Here is an 18,255-nt window from a genome sequence, read left to right as displayed (position 1 = left end):
TCTGAGGTCCTGAGCACTCTGGAGAAGGTTTTCGTCCAGGATATCCCTGTACTTGGCCGCCTTCATCTTTCCCTCGATTGCAACCAGTCGTCCTGTCCCTGCAGCTGAAAAACATCCCCACAGCATGATGCTGCCACCACCATGCTTCACTGTTGGGACTGTATTGGACAGGTGATGAGCAGTGCCTGGTTTTCTCCAAACATACTGCTTAGAATTAAGGCCAAAAAGTTATATCTTGGTCTCATCAGACCAGAGAATCCTATTTCTCACCATCTTGGAGTCCTTCAGGTGTTTTTAGCAAACTCCATGTGGGCTTTCATGTGTCTTGCACTGAGGAGAGGCTTCCGTTGGGCCACTCTGCCATAAAGCCCCGACTGGTGGAGGGCTGCATCGATGGTTGACTTTCTACAACTTTCTCACATCTCCTGACTGCATCTCTGGAGCTCAGCCACAGTGATCTTTAGGTTCTTCTTTACCTCTCTCACCAAGGCTCTTCTCCCCCGATAGCTCAATTTGGCCACACGGCCAGCTCTAGGAAGGGTTCTGGTCGTCCCAAACGTCTTCCATTTAAGGATTATGGAGGTCACTGTGCTCTTAGGAACCTTAAGTGCAGCAGAATTATTTTTGTAACCTTGGCCAGGTCTGTGCCTTGCCACAATTCTGTCGCTGAGCTCTTCAGGCAGTTCCTTTGACCTCATGATTCTCATTTGCTCTGACAAGCACTGTGAGCTGTAAGGTCTTATATAGACAGGTGTGTGGCTTTCCTAATCAAGTCCAATCAGTATAATCAAACACAGCTGGACTCAAATCAAGGTGCAGAACCATATCAAGGATAATCAGAAGAAATGGATATCACCTGAATTAAATATATGAGTGTCACAGCAAAGGGTCTGAATACTTAGGACCATGTGATATTTCAGTTTTTCTTTTTTAATAAATCAGCAAAAATGTCAACAGTTCTGTGTTTTTCTGTCAATATTGGGTGCTGTGTGTACATTAATGAGGAAAAAAATTAACTTAAATGATTTTAGCAAATGGCTGCAATGTAACAAAGAGTAAAAAATTTAAGGGGGTCTGAATACTTTCCGCTTTGGTCCAGCATTCTCTAAATAGGCCGATCTCAAAAAAAAACGATCTTCTGATGTGAGATGTTTGGCATGACATGCAGCCGCACTGTCTCAGTCTCTGTCCGACGCAACTAAAATGATTATAATGCTGATGGTAAGGTCTAAATCATATTTGTTAATTAACTAACTTATAAAGTAATTTCTCTCTCAAAATGTGCAAATGGCTTCAAATCACATCGCATCTGCACTATAAGCAAGTGGCATACTGCACAGTTGACACAGGAATTGTCACTTGCACAAACAAGGCAGTGTCGCATCATTACTAAAGTTTATGAATTGCATTTATTTTTAATTTTAGCCAGTGTTTAAACCATTCAGTGCTTGCATGCTCTCACGGAGGCTGTGCTCATAAGTTTGCGGTAAAAATATATATGGATTGACACAAAAATGAAAGCACTGTCTCTGCTGCTTCTTCACTGCTTACATACTGACTTGATGGCGCTGCAGACGGCTGCTTCAGTGCTTGGCTCTCCAGTGTTTGTACTGTTTTTATTCGTTTTTCCTGTTTTTTTGTTTGTCAAAAACGATCGGTTTCATCAGAGATGAACTGCTGAACATTCGGCAGAACACACCACAAAATCTTTTACCGGATTTCAATTGGACGTTTTACTGAACGTTGTTGTCGGTGGATGGGAGCAGCGGCGCTGATCAAAACGCTTCAAAAATCGCAAATGGGGAAAGCGAGCTGGTGCGCTTTTCGAACGCCATTGCCTAGCATCCATCTGGCAAATCTCCGCTCTCTACCCAACAAAACGGACGAAATCCTTCTGCTTTCCCGGACAAATAAGGATTTATCACACTCTGCTGCTCTGTGTTTCATGGAAACCTGGCTCAATGACGCCATACCGGACAGCGCGCTCCATCTGCCGGGCTTTCAGCTGTTCAGAGCGGACCGCGATGCAGAATCAACTTGGGAAATCGTGCGGCGACGGGACATGCTTTTATATCAATGAACGGTGGTGCACAGATGTAACTGTGTTAAAGAAAATGTGCTGTTCAGATCTAGAAGTGCTTTTTGTCAACTGCAAGCCATTCTATTCACCGCAGGAGTTTCACTTGTTCATTCTGGTGAGTGTCTACATCCCACCGCAAGGGCACGTAAGCCTGGCTTTACAGAAACTCGCTGACCAGATCACAGAGACAGAACAACAACACCCGGACTATGTTTTTATCATTCTTAGGGACTTTAATAAAGCCAATCTCTCCCGTGAACTGCCAAAATACAGTCAGCATGTTACATGTCCCACAAGAGACAGTAATATATTGGATCACTGTTACACCACAATAAAGGATGCATATCACTCTGTTCCACGGAGCAGCTTTGGGACTGTCTGATCACTGTCTGGTTCATCTTATACCAACCTACAGGCAGAAACTTTAATCTGCTAAACCTGTAGTAAAGACTGTAAGGAGATGGACCAACGAAACATATCAAGCTCTACAAGCCTGTTTTGACCACACTGATTGGAGTGTTTTTTTAAGCTCCTACCACCGATCTGGATGAACTCACAGAGACCGTAACATCCTATATTAGTTTTTGTGAGGATATATGTATTCCTACCAGGACTTATTTAACATTCAACAACGATAAGCCATGGTTTACAGCAAAACTCAGACATCTTCGTCAGGCCAAAGAGGATGCCTACAGAAATGGGGACAGAGTCTTGTATAATCAGGCCAGAAACACACTGAACAAAGAGATTAGAGCGGCTAAAAGGACCTACTCTAAAAAGTTGGAAGACCAGCTTACTTCCAACGACTCCACTTCAGTATGGAAAGGACTGAGAGCCATTACCAACTACAAGACACCATCCCCCTGCAGTGAGGCTAATCAACGACTTGCTAACGACCTGAATGAGTTTTATTGTAGATTTGAAACACCCCACATCCATTCTGATCATCTCTCTACACAACCGTTAACACCTCCATCAATACCCCTCTCTCGGCCTCCTGCTCTTCAAATCAGTGAAAACAATGTGCGCCAGGTCTTCAGGAAGAACAAAAGAAGAAAAGCACCAGATGGTGTTACACCAGCCTGTCTGAGAACCTGTGCTGACCAATTGGCCCCCATCTTTTCACAAATCTTCAACAGATCTCTGGAGTTGTGTGAAGTGCCGTCCTGCTTCAAACGCTCCACCATCATCCCCGTTCCAAAGAAACCCAAGATAACAGGACTTAACGACTACAGACCTGTGGCTCTAACGTCTGTCGTCATGAAGTCATTTAAAAAACTGGTTCTGGCTTATCTGAAGGACATCACTGGACCCTTACTGGACCCCCTGCAGTTTGCTTACCGAGCAAACAGGTCCGTGGATGATGCAATCAACTTGGGATTGCACTTCATCATGCAACATCTGGACAAAACAGGGACTTATGTGAGGATCCTGTTTGTGGACTTTAGTTAGGCTTTCAACACCATCATCCCAACAGCTCTCTGTTCCTAGCTCTATCTGTCAGTGGATCACCAGCTTTCTGACAGATAGGCAACAGCTAGTGAGACAGGGGAAATTCAGGTCAAACAGCCGCTCCACCAACACTGGTGCCCCTCAGGGATGTGTTCTCTCCCCACTGCTCTTCCCCCTTTACACCAACGACTGCACCTCCAAAGATCCCTTCTGTCAAGCTCCTGAAGTTTGCAAACAACACTACAGTCACCGGCCTAATCCAGGACGGTGACGAGTCTGCTTACAGACAAGAGGTTGAGCAGCTGGCTGTCTGGTGCAGTCTTAACAACCTGGAGCTGAACACTCTCAAAACAGTGGAGATGACAGTGGACTTCAGGAGAAACCCCCCTGCACTCCCCCCACTCACCATTATGAACAGCACTGTGGCTGCAGTGGAGTCATTCAGATTCCTGGGAACCACCATCTCTCAGGACCTGAAGTGGGACCTTTCACATTGACTCCATTGTTAAAAAGGCCCAACAAAGGTTGTACTTCCTTCGCCAGCTGAGGAAGTTTAACCTGCCACAGGAGCTGCTGAAACAGTTCTACTCAGCCGTCATTGAGTCTGTCCTTTGCACTTCAATAACTGTCTGGTTTGGTTCAGCTACAAAATCAGACATCAGAAGACTACAGAGAACGGTTCGGACTGCTGAAAGAATTATTGGTGCTCCCCTGCCCACCCTTCAAGAACTGTATACATCCAGAGTGAGGAAAAGGGCTCAGAAAATCACTATGAATCCCTCTAATCCAAGTTACCCCCTTTTTGAACTTTTGCCATCTGGCCAGCGCTTCAGAGCCACAAATACCAGGACAGTCAGGCACAAGAACTGTTTCTTCCCCCAGGCAATCTACCTCATGAACAGTTAAATGTTCCCCACTTATGCAAAAAATGTGCAATATTCTTATATTTATTTGTTACCCCTCCATCCAAGTACATCTCTGCATCTTACTCTATTCTATTCCAATGTCATCTATAGCACAACTGTTCATACAATTTATTTCTTTGCAATTAGTTTTTTGTTGTTTTTGTCTCTGTGTACTGGAAGCTTATGTCACTAAAACAAATTCCTTGTATGCGTAAGCATACTTGGCAATAAAGCTCTTTCTGATTCTGACATACCACACATGGACTGCATATGCACTGCAAACTGAATATGTGTGAACCTGGTGTAAAATGCTGCCTCACATACAGCTCACTAAATCAGGCTTGTGCTGTATGTACGCTATATTGTGCAACAATATTTTTGCTTGATTGTCAAAACAAAACTGCAGTGTGTGTGTATATATATATATATATATATATATATATATATATATATATATTTTTTTTTTTTTAAAAAAAATCCAAAAAGGGGCTCCACCCCTTCTAATTAAAAAATCCCCTCTCACAAGAGTCACCGAAGAGGGAAATTCATTTTAAAAAATTAAATTCAGGCCCAGAATAAATGTCTAAAAATCTTGATTGGATCATCACTATAAATATTTCTACATGATAAAAAGCTTTTAAAAAGATTGGTATTGATGATCGTATCGGCAGATACTGCTTTCTGTGATTGGCAATCGGTGATCGGCCTCAAAAATCCCGATCGGAGCACCCCTAACTGTTGCCTACCCCGGTTATAAATAATAATTATGATGGTTTTGTTATTGTGTGATCAACAGATCTGAAACACTCACCTTCTGTAACACCCCAGAGGACAAAAGCCACAAACATCATAATATTTGGAAGAAATGCATGAAGAACCCCAAGAGTCCTGACATGTCTGGTTGCAATTGGGTCTGAAGAACAAATACAGAATGTAAGTATATGTATATCATCTTTAGACACTTTGCATACTCTTACCTTTTTAAATGCTTACTTAGCTGTGACTGTAGTTTATAAGCAAATCCCTAAAGCTAATTCACCACAGGTTCTCTAAATAATTTCCTAAGGGTTTTTATGAGTTTTTCAGGTTTTGTCTTGATTCATCTTGATTGTCTTGATTCCCAGAGTGTTTTCCACTTTCCTTTAATCAGTGGGGTGAAAATAAAAATAAAAATTACATTTTAAAACTTTGTAACTATAAAATTTTGCTTCGAGCCATATAGTTATTTGTGTGTTAACACTTCCTGTCACATGTCATTTTAAATGGGTGAAATATTCAAGAATATTACATATGAACAGTGTTGGGGAACTAACTAGTTAGATTTAATGGGATTATGTTAATTTAATTACAAAATAATTGTAACTGTAATCAGTTTACAGTTACTGAGAAAAAAAGTGTAATTGTAATCGGTTACTTATGAAAATGTCAATGATTTCGAAGGAGGTTACATCTGAATTTTTTCACATACACATTTAATTGATTTCTTTCATAAATTTCACTGAATGTTCTAAATGAGACAACGTTTCAGGAGTTTAGGACACAGATTAGGAACACATGTTTATTCGATACCCTTTTATTATTATTTTCATTATTTGCTTATTGATTTTCATATATATATATATATATATATAATATATATATATATATATATATATATATATATATAATATATATATACACAGTACAGGTCAAAAGTTTGGAAACATTACTATTTTTAATGTTTTTGAAAGAAGTCTCTTCTGCTCATCAAGCCTGCATTATTTTGATCAAAAATACAGAAAAAACTGTAATATCGTGAAATATTATTACAACTTAAAATAATAGTTTTCTATTTAAATATACTTTAAAAAATAATTTATTCCTGTGATGCAAAGCTGAATTTTCAGCATCATTACTCCAGCCTTCAGTGTCACATGTAACGTCTATATTGTTATTACAAAATATTTATATTTTAAAAACATAGCTCCTTTTTTTTTTACTTTTTATTCATCAAAGTATCCTAAAAGAAGTATCACATGTTCTGAAAAAATATTAAGCAGCAGAACTGTTTCCAACTTTGATAATGAATCATCATATTAGAATGATTTCTAAAATGTGATAATGATCCTAAAAATTCAGCTTTGCATCACAGAAATAAATGATAATTTAAAGTATAATAAATTTAAAAACAATTATTTTAAATATAACAATATTAAATTTTTTTCTGTATTTTTGATCAAATAAATGCAGGCTTGATGAGCAGAAGAAACTTCTTTCAAAAAACATTAAAAATAGTAATGTTTCCAAACTTTTGACCTGTACTGGTATATATACATACATATATATGTATATATATATATATATACACGGTTCTAACTCTCGCATGATTTTTAAAACATTTTCCTCGCTCCTTTGTCCTCCTCCTCCCCCCTCCTGCTTCATCTCTAATAGCTGACGACGTTGTTGCCATGTTTTTCATTAATAAAAATTAAAAACATCAGTGCACAATTTCCACACCACAATCCATCAAGCACATCTCACCAGGAAACATACACTCATTCACATCCCTCTCTTCACTCTCTGAGGCAGAAGCCTCCAAACTCATCCTTTCTAATCATCCTACTACTTGTCCACTTGATCCTATTCCATCTCATCTCCTTCAAGCCATTTCTCCTGCAGTTGTACCTGCACTCACTCACATTATTAACCCTCTGGAGTCTAAGGGTATTTTTGTGCTCTTTTCAGTTTCTTATAAATATCTAAATGGCTAAAGTCTAATCTCACTGTAATCAGCACAAACTGGGCTATAATAATATGTGAGCAGCAGCATGTTACAGGTCCCTTCTCAAAAAATTAGCATATTGTGAAAAAGTTCATTATTTTCCATAATGTAATGATAAAAATTAAACTTTCATATATTTTAGATTCATTGCACACCAACTGAAAATATTTCAGGTCTTTTATTGTTTTAACTACTGATGATTTTGGCATACAGCTCATGAAAACCCAAAATTCCTATCTCAAAAAATTAGCATATCATGAAAAGGTTCTCTAAAACGAGCCTATTAACCTAATCATCTGAATCAACCTAATTAACTCTAAACACCTGCAAAAGATTCCTGAGGCTTTTAAAAACTCCCAGCCTGGTTCATTACTCAAAACCGCAATCATGGGTAAGGGGTTAACCCAGAAGGCCATCATTGACACCCTCAAGCGAGAGGGTAAGACACAGAAAGAAGAAATTTCTGAACGAATAGGCTTTTCCTAGAGTGCTGTATCAAGGCACCTCAGTGGGAAGTCTGTGGGAAGGAAAAATTAAGTGTGGCAAAAAACGCTGCACAACGAGAAGAGGTGACCGGACCCTGAGGAAGATTGTGGAGAAGGACCGATTCCAGACCTTGGGGGGACCTGCGGAAGCAGTGGACTGAGTCTGGAGTAGAAACATCCAGAGCCACCGTGCACAGGCGTGTGCTTTTGAACCAGAAACAGCGGCAGAAGCCTGACCTGGGCTACATAGAAGCAGCACTGGGCTGTTGCTCAGTGGTCCAAAGTACTTTTTTCGGATGAAAGCAAATTTTGCATGTCATTCGGAAATCAAGGTGCCAGAGTCTGGAGGAAGACTGGGGAGAAGGAAATGCCAAAATGCCTGAAGTCCAGTGTCAAGTAACCACAGTCAGTGATGGCCTGGGGTGCCATGTCAGCTGCTGGTGTTGGTTCACTGTGTTTTATCAAGGGCAGGGTCAATGCAGCTAGCTATCAGGAGATTTTGGAGCACTTCATGCTTCCATCTGCTGAAACGCTTTATGGAGATGAAGATTTCATTTTCAGCACGACCTGGCACCTGCTCACAGTTGCCAAAACCACTGGTAAATGGTTTACTGACCATGGTATTACTGTGCTCAATTGGCCTGCCAACTCTCCTGACCTGAACCCCATAGAGAATCTGTGGGATATTGTGAAGAGAAAGTTGAAAGACGCAAGACCCAACACTCTGGATGAGCTTAAGGCCGCTATCGAAGCATCCTGGGCCTCCATAACACCTCAGCAGTGCCACAGGCTGATTGCCTCCATGCCACGCCGCATTGAAGCAGTCATTTCTGCAAAAAGGATTCCCGACCAAGTATTGAGTGCATAACTGAACATAATTATTTGAAGGTTGACTTTTTTTGTATTAAAAACACTTTTCTTTATTGGTCGGATGAAATATGCTAATTTTTTTGAGATAGGAATTTTGGGTTTTTCATGAGCTATATGCCAAAATCATCAGTATTAAAACAATAAAAGGACCTGAAATATTTCAGTTGGTGTGCAATGAATCTAAAATATATGAAAGTTTAATTTTTTATCATTACATTATGGAAAATAATGAACTTTTTCACAATATGCTAATTTTTTGAGAAGGACCTGTATGTACATGATTGTGTTTTTGAAAAAATGTTATGCATGGTTAGTGAAAAACTAAAAATGTTAAATCACTTGAATAAGGCAATAAAACACATACAGAACATTGGTTCCCGGGACTTTTGAGAACTGGAGCTTGTAGCCTAGAATTTTTCTTTCTAAATTATTTGAAAATCATCTTGTTTACTCACTTACAGAAAACAATATATTGATTTACATTTTCTAAGACACTTTTTGTTGGTAAAAGTCATATGCGAGTAGGCGTCAACTATCATGAATTCACACCTGAGAAGACAAAAGGCCTGCTTAATGAGCTGCATAATTAGCCATTCAGTCAGCGGTGTCACTGAGAGGGATGAGTTACAAGAAAAAGAATGTGAGGACAAAATAAATGTATATAATTTTATGTTTGTAGTTTATTTAGAATATATTTAATTATCCCACAACATAATTAAATATTCACTTGTGAGTGCAGTTAAATAGGTTTATTAGGAACAATCAAAGCTGACTTTCAAACTGAATTTTTTGCATCATTACTCCAATCACACAATCCTTCAGAAATCCTTTTAACAATCTTATTTTCGCTACAAAAAAAACATTTATTGTTATTATTATCATTATTATTATTATTATTATTATTATTATTATTATTATTATTAATGTTGAAAAGAGCTGAGAATATTTTTTTTCAGGGTTTTTAGGGGGATAAATTGAAAGAACAGCATTGTTTGTTACATTTGTTTCAGTTACATTTATTGGTACATTTATATTATTTACATCAAGCTTTTGAATGGTATATTAGTGTATACTGTTATTGAAACTTCATAATATTTCACTTGATTATACATTTAGTCAGGAATTATAGTTTGGAAAAAGTCTTTGGAAAAAGTCTAACTAGTAAAATGTTTACACGTTATGTGAAAACTAGTACAAGTATATAAATAAATAAAAAGAGACTTTCTCATGTTTAGGATCTCTGCTGAATAAAGTGCTTCATTCTTTTTTTCTGAGGAAATCCAAATCTCAAATCCTCAACCACATTACATCTTTTTGGGGTGAATTATGTCTTATTCCTCTCATCGCGAAGCAAACAGTAAAACAAAAAAAAACCTGAAGAACAATCTCGCTGCGTTGTCTTCTGTTGTGTGGGCGTATTCAAGCCGTGCGCTTCAGTGAAACTTTATCATCTCAAAAGCATGTTCAGCACGGGGGCGTGGTCGCATTATACGATAATGAAGGGAGACGTGAAAAACGGACATCGCATTGTTTTCATATGGATTACTTTATCACAGAATATTTGTTATCGGCAGCACTTGTTTAGTTTAAAAGTAGACATGTCAGGCTTTTTATAGTCTCTGTGTTGAGTATTCACTGAGTTACAGTTCATTTTAATGACGCGTTTGTAACTGAAGATCAGCTCAGACAAAGGATGCAGACAGCACTCCTTGTTTGTTATCTTTATTTTATAAGTGCACAAAGTTTTGTTGTTATTATGTCTGCATACAAAAAAGTAGACCCTTTACAGATTTGATTGATGTATTGCTCTTATCTGTACGATCAAAACTGAAAGTGTAATTTAAGTTCTTTTCGGGGTTATCAGGAGAAAATACCCCAAAACGCGTATACGTGTTAATCGACTCCAGAGGGTTAACATATCCCTCCACACTGGTGTTTTCCCCTCATCATTTAGACAGGCTCGTATAACTCCACTACTTAAGAAACCCACCCTCAACCCATCTCTTTTAGAGAGCTACAGACCAGTTTCCCTTCTTCCTTTCTTTGCAAAAACACTTGAAACCTGAATTCAACCAAGTCTCTACCTTTCTCACACAGTACAACCTCCTTGACAGCAACCCATCTGGCTTCAGAAGTGGACATTCAACTGAGACTGCCTTGCTCTCAGTTGTTGAAGCCCTAAGACTGGCAAGAGCGGAATCCAAATCTTCAATACTTATCTTGCTTGATCTATCTGCTGCTTTTGACACGGTTAAACCACCAGATCCTACTGTCTACCCTACTGACAAAGGGCATCTCAGGAACCGCACTCCAGTGGTTTGAGTCTTACCTATCAGATAGGTCCTTCAAAGTATCTTGGAGCGGTGAGGTGTCCAAGTCCGCAACATCTAACTGCTGGGGTGCCTCAGGGCTCAGTTCTTGGACATCTTCTCTTCTCTGTCTACATGGCATAACTAGTTCTGTCATTCAGAAACATGGCTTTTTCATACCATTGCTATGATGATGACACTCAGCTCTTCCTCCCATTCCATCCTAAAGATCCATCGGTAGCTGCTCGCATCTCGGCTTGTCAGACATTTCTTGCTGGATGAAGGACCATCACCTTGCAACTCAACCTTGCCCAGACAGAACTGCTTGTGGTTCCAGCAAACCCATCATTTCATCACAATTTCACCATCAAGTTAGGCACATCAACCATAACTCCTTCAAAAAACAGCCAGAAACCTTGGAGTTATGATTGATGATCAGCTAACTTTCTCTTATTGCTAAAACTGTCCGGTCCTGCAGATTTGCTTTATTCAACATAAAGAAGATCCTTTCTTTCGGAACATGCTGCACAACTCCTTGTTCAAGCTCTTGTTCTGTCCAGGCTAGACTATTGCAACGCTCTCTTGGCAGGTCTTCCAGCCAGTTCTATCAACCCTTACAATTAATCCAGAACGTGGCAGCAAGATAAATTTTTAATGAGCCGAAAAGAATACACATCACACCTCTGTTTATCAATTTTCACTGGCTACCAATAGCTGCTCGCATTAAAATTCAAGGCATTGATGTTTGCATACAAAACCACCACTGGCTCTGCCCCCCTTTACCTAAATTCATTACTTCAGACTTATGTGCCCTCTAGAAGCTTACGTTCTGCAAGTGAACGTCGCTTGATTGTGCCATCCCAAAGAAGCACAAAGTCACTTTTTACGGACTTTTAAATTAAATGTTCCCTCCTGGTGGAATGACCTGCCCAACTCAATCCGCAATCCAGCAGCTGAGTCCTTAGCCATCTTCAAGAATCAGCTTAAAAACACATCTCTTCCATCTTTATTTGACCCTCTATCTTTTGCACTCAATTCTATTCTAATTTCTATTTAAAAAAAAAAAAAAAATCGAACTACCTTTCTAATCTTTTTGTATTCTATCTATTTTCTTTTCATTTATTATACAGATTCTAAAAAAGACCTCTAAACACTAGCGTGCTCTATTCTTTTTCTATTCTATCTGTGTTCGTTTTATTTATTATATTATTTAAAAGCCCTTGGCTACGGTGTACTGCGTTTAAGCTAACTGAGACTTGTTATAGCACTTATATATCATCTGCTCTTTTTGTTGTTTGATTGCTTCCATTGTCCTCATTTGTAAGTCGCTTGGATAAAAGCATCTGCTAAATGACTAAAGGTAAATGTAAATATATATATATATATATATATATATATATATATATATATATATATATATATATATATATATATATATATATATATACACACAGTACAGGTCAAAAGTTTGGAAACATTACTATTTTTAATGTTTTTGAAAGAAGCCTGCATTTATTTGATCAAAAATACAAAACAAAACTTTAATATTGTGATATATTATTACAATTTAAAATAATTGTTTTTAAATTTATTATACTTTAAATTATCATTTATTTCTGTGATGCAAAGCTGAATTTTTAGGATCATTATCACATGATCCTTTAGAAATCATTCTAATATGATGATCTCATTATCAAAGTTGGAAACAGTTCTGCTGCTTAATATTTTTTCAGAACATGTGATACTTTTTTAGGATACTTTGATGAATAAAAAGTAAAAAAAAAAAAGAAAAGAAGCTTATGTTTTTTAAAATATAAATATTTTGTAATAACAATAGCTACACTACTGGTCAGTAATTTGGGGTCAGTAATTTTTTTTCTTTTCTTTTTTTTAAATAAAATCAATACTTTTATTCAGCAAGGATGTGTTAATTGATAAAAAGTGATAGTAAAGAAAATATATTATTAGAATATATCTTATATTAGAATTTTTTTTTATTTTGAATAAATGCAGTTCTTTTTAACCTTTTATTCATTCAAATATATTCGACAGCAGAACTGTTTCCAACACTCATAATAAATCAGAATATTAGAATGATTTCTAAATGATCATGTGATAGACTGGATGTTACATGTGACACTGAAGGCTGGAGTAATGATGCTGAAAATTTAGCTTTGCATCACAGGAACAAATAATTTTTTTTAAAGTATATTCAAATAGAAAACTATTATTTTAAGTTGTAATATTTCACAATATTACTGTTTTTTCTGTATTTTTGATCAAATAAATGCAGGCTTGATGAGCAGAAGAGACTTCTTTCAAAAACATTAAAAATAGTAATGTTTCCAAACTTTTGACCTGTACTGTATATATATATATATATATATATATATATATATGTAAAGTTACTTCGTTTCTGAATGAATCAGCTCAAAAACAAAAATAACAGAAAATAATCTGTAACAAAGGTCAAGTACAGTAAAATAATAAATTAAGAGCAGCAATATTTAAATGTAATAAACTGATGGAAAATACAGTACAGATGCACTGAAGAGAGAAGAACAAATTGAAAAAATTAAATTAAATTAAAATAACATTAATGTCAAGCTGTAGTTTTAAATATTGTCATACATTTTGTTAAGTATATCTTAGGTGGCTAAAAGGTCTATAAGAGGCATCCATATTCTTCAGAAAAAACATCACCCTTGTTTCTTAAGTTGTAGGTGTACTGTTCTAATCGTAATGTTTCTTTCAAAAGTGGTTTAAACAGTTCCAATGTTGGTGGCCTTGGTTGATTTCAGTTGAGCAAATTAAATTTTTTGCTAAGTATGATATTATGCCAAGTCTCTTTGCAGATGTAGGGTCAAGAGTCTTGTCCAATTCTGTACCAAAGAGATATTGTGTTGGCGTATTGTCCAGTGGAATTTGTAAAACCTTGGCTGTGAAATCCTCTACTGCTTTCCAGAAATATTTTGGTTTTTTCACACTCCCAAAAGATGTGCATAACTGATGCTATGTAGGTTTTATATTGGTGACATCTGGATGATACATTAGGATACATTTTACACAATCCAAGTGGAGTAAGATACATCCTATGCATAAATTTATAGTTCTGATCAGCTATTTTGCTATAAGAAAATTAAGTGAAAATATCCTGACATATAGTCCCCCACTGTTCTTTACCGAAGTTACATCCTAGATCAGGGTTATTCAAATCTTGCCCTGGAGGGCCAATGCGGTGCAGAGTTTGGCTCCAACCCTAGTCAAACACACCTGAGCATGCTAATCAGTGTTTTTGGGATCATTAGAAAATCACAGGCAGGTGACTTTGATCAGGGTTGGAGCCAAACTCTGCACCGCATTGGCCATCCAAGGCAAGATTTGAATAACCCTGTCCTAGATCCCTTTGCCACACATTTTAAGTGAGACCAAGGAAGAATTATGATAGTCTATCAGTGCAGAGTATATCTCAGAAATCCTTTCTTTCAAAATTTGGGAATTCATCAAAATCTCCTCTATTCTGGACCACTCCAGAGATATTGTCCTCCCATTTCAAGAGTAATTATCAAATGACATATTTGAATGTATTTATAAAACTCCTGTCTTGGAATCTGGAACTCTACCCTTAAATCTGAAAAAAAGACTTATGGGAACAATTGGTAAACAAGTCTTGAAACTGACTTATACCATATTGTTTTTCACTTTATAAACAGAGACTTTCCAAATACCACCGGTATTAAGCTTTCTTGATTGGACAAATATAAAATTATATCGTCAGTGTACAGTGAAAATCTGTTTTCCATTTTCCCAACGAGAATGGGGACAAGGCGCATCCCTGCCAGCAACCAGGAAGAGTTCAATTTTGGACAAAATCTGTAAGCATAGGCATAAACAAGGGCTCAATTTGAGTAGAAAATTCTACTGGATATCCGTCTAGGCCTGGTGCTTTTCTATTTTCTGATGAATAGAGCCATGTATAATAGTGCTGAAAAGATTTAATTGATTGCAAATCATATTTAATTGACATTCTGCATTGCGCATTTCACATTTCAAGTTCATAGGCCAGAAGCCAACTTGGCTTGTTGCCATATTCATGATAACATTGCCTAGTAAAAAATGTGTTTTTTGTTGTGCTCAATTTGAAGTAAATTAAGATTATTTCTAAAAACGTTGAATTTCTTCAAGTTTATCTCCATGGGCGAATGTTTATGAAGTTGTTCTAAATAAGTAAGCTCCTTCTTCAATTGTTCAGTTCGCTCAGTAATTGATTTTTTCCTTGCGGATTTATATTAAATCAGCTGTCCTCTAATCACCACTTTAGCTGCATCCCATATCGCAGTAGGAGTGACAGGAGTGACAAACTCTCTCCATACATCAACAAGACCTGCATCATTAGAGGCCACAATTGAAGTCTCCGGCAATTATTCCAAATTCTGTATTATATTGGCTAAATAGGGCAATCATTTTAGTCATAAATTTAGGACAGTCTGTATTTGGGGGGTAGATGTTAAGCAGTCTGAATTCCTGACCATAAAGTGTTCCACAAATTAGTATATACCTACCCTCTCTATAAAATATAGAGAACATCCCCTACCCCCTCCCAAGAACTAAAGCCTAGTTCCCAAACGACAAGGCAACTTTATAACTACAAATATACAACAGGCCACTAACTAGAACGGCCGACAGATGAGTCCCACAACAACGCACAATATTTTACATATGCATACAAATTTACATTTGAGTCAAATAGAACAAATAGAATCTTAACTCTAGTTATTTATATGAGCAAAAAAACAACAACACATTTTTATATTATTATTATTTTTAAAAAAAGGCACCCTGCAACCTATCCTTAAGTATTGTTCACTGCTGGCAAACAGACTGGATTGAAGTTTAGTCTTGTAAGGTTTTGGATGATAAGCTTATACAAACAAAACATTCACAACTTCCCCCTTCATATAAAACGTTCAAATCCGGCCTGATCGTCCATGGTTTATCTGGTGCTGATACAGCGATGGAACTCTTCAGCCTTGCGTGGTGAGCAGAACAGCTATATCTTCCCGTCATGAAGCACCCTCAGCTCACCCTCAGGTGATAAACTGCGGAAGATTCTCTTGCTGATAAACAATTTCTTGACGTTGTTAAACTCGTGGCTCTGTAAGATCGTTTCGGCTTAAAGATATTGAGCAAAGTAAATTTTGGATCCTTTATGGATGATATACCGGCTTATCGTGTATTCTTTGGGGAAGCTCCTTGGGGAAGTCGTGGCCTAGTGGTTAGAGAGTTTCACTCCTAACCCTAAGGTTGTGGGTGTGAGTCTTGGGTCGGCAATACCACGACTTAGAATTCGTACTCTGCATTTAACCTGAGTATGGGTCACCATACTTGGCTGTATGTCACTTCACTTCACTTTCTCCTCCCACCATTTTCCAGATCATCTGTCTTCATCTCCAGATGTGCTCTCTGCTTTGTCACCGAGGTTAATGCAGACTATTGCAGAAAAGCGGGTCTCAGTTTCCACAATCCGTTTTTCATTTGCCGACACCTCGCATTTACTGTCAGTCAGATTGCTCTCCAAAGCTGAGATAGAGCTTGCCATTACTCCCAGGCGATTGTTTATGCCGTGTAATTTTGAATGAAGCATTTTTTGCTCAGTTAGTACCTCGGCCAAATCCGCCATGCTGCCAGCCTCCACGCTCTCTGTCGACTGTGCTGCTTTCGTACTTTGTGTGTTAGTCTTGTGCGCTTTCGTAAAATATCAGATTCCTTCACCGACAAGGGGTTAGACATAATAAAGCCCAAGTTGATGACCTGGGCCTGTATTCATAAAACATCTTAAGGCTAAAAGTAGCTCCTAACTTGCCAATTTAGGAGAAAATCTTAAAAATAGTGGGCATGTCAGTCTTACATTCAGAACTATTAAATTTTTGCTCTAAGAGTATTTAACAAAGCGTTTTAGCACTAAAATTAGCTCCTAAATCTGTGAAATGTTAGGAGTAGTGAAGAGGACTTCTAAGTCACTAAGACCAAATCTGAAATATCCTAAAATGGTTGTTGCTAACAATCTACCTCGGAATATAAACATTCTAGAAACATTTTTTCTAATTGGTTTTGGAGGTTATCCCAACTCCAAATGTTTGATTATATCCTTAATATATACCCGTTTTCGCATCCAGTTTGGTTTTCTTTTATGTTTGCATGTCTCATTATCAGTCATGACTATTCTGCTAATTAAAAGCCTGTTTATAGGCTATGCATATTAACAAAATTGTATTCGTCGCTTAGTCGCAGAAAAAAAAAAATCCACATGAAGTGGCGAAACCATGCAGTCTGTGACGGACAAATCTTAAACTTCTGGTCTATGTGGCAATATAGTAAATTTGGCAGGACATCCATATGCTCACCTAACATTTATCGACCTCAAATATGGCTTATCATCTGAGATATGTATGTAGTTGCAACTTTACATGGCAGCTCAATCTAATGTTAGCCTAGAAAAAAGTGTGCATGTTTGTGCAGAGTGTGGAAACTGAACAGTAGCGCACTTGGGCTACTGCAGGATAGAAGGAGGCGCCGCTGCGATCATTTGCTCCTAAAATACTTCATTTTTGGTCATACAGATTAGAGTAATGCATCTTTTGTATCTTTAATACTCTACGTTTATTCGTGTGCACTCAGAACAGCAACAAAATGTTGTGCGTTTGTAAAAAAAAGCAAACATGATGCGCTTTGTCGTCTTGGGCTCTGTGAACTTGAGCGTGTCACTTCAAAACTCTGTGGATGCTTGCCTTATTACAGACATGAAAAATATATCTATAGGGAGTGAAACTTTTAAATAAACCAATTCAAACAGAAAACAAATATTCTCACATTATGTAATCCATATGAAACATGTATTCAGGTGCAGTGGAGATGAGTCACTGTGTGCGCTTGAGCACTTATTAGGCTATGTAGGCAATTAAAGGCTCATTTTTATGATTTTTATGGTTTGTTTCCGCGAACCGGTTCTTTCAGACAGTTCGATTCAATAAACCGGTTTAAAAAAACGGTTCACCGGTTCTTTCACGCTTGACGTATTGGTGTCAAGTCTATCAAACATTCAAATATATAAAGTCAGTAATGATAGCTTCAGTCAGTTAAAAACCTCATAATCATGAAAAGTTTACAATTAAGTATTGCAACAACGCACTCAAATACAGTAACAGCAATAATGTGCATATGCAGATTTAAGTCTTGAAGATATAAAGTAAATAAATTAGGTGTCATCAGCGCAGAAACCATGATCCACTTACTATACATAATCCATTGCGATTTATTTGTTATTAAATAAACTTTAAAATAACTATTAAATAATAGCCAGATTGCCCTTCATTCAAGCCTTTGGTTTACCCGC

General features: G+C 37.5%; 1 protein-coding gene across 1 annotated transcript in view; it reads right to left on the bottom strand.

The window, feature by feature from the left end:
* The window catches only part of LOC109070239, a 68,040-nt gene that overhangs the window by 20,449 nt on the left and 29,336 nt on the right, over window positions 1-18,255 (bottom strand). The window contains exon 5 of the mRNA XM_042716092.1: window positions 5,249-5,350. Coding sequence (XP_042572026.1) covers window positions 5,249-5,350 — 102 coding nt within the window. The remainder of the gene's footprint in view (window positions 1-5,248; window positions 5,351-18,255) is intronic.

This window comes from Cyprinus carpio, chromosome B1 (assembly GCF_018340385.1).
Source record: "Cyprinus carpio isolate SPL01 chromosome B1, ASM1834038v1, whole genome shotgun sequence".
Taxonomy (NCBI): Eukaryota; Metazoa; Chordata; class Actinopteri; order Cypriniformes; family Cyprinidae; genus Cyprinus; species Cyprinus carpio.
The sequence above is the reverse complement of the archived record's forward strand: the minus strand, read 5'-3'. Positions and strand labels throughout refer to the sequence as shown.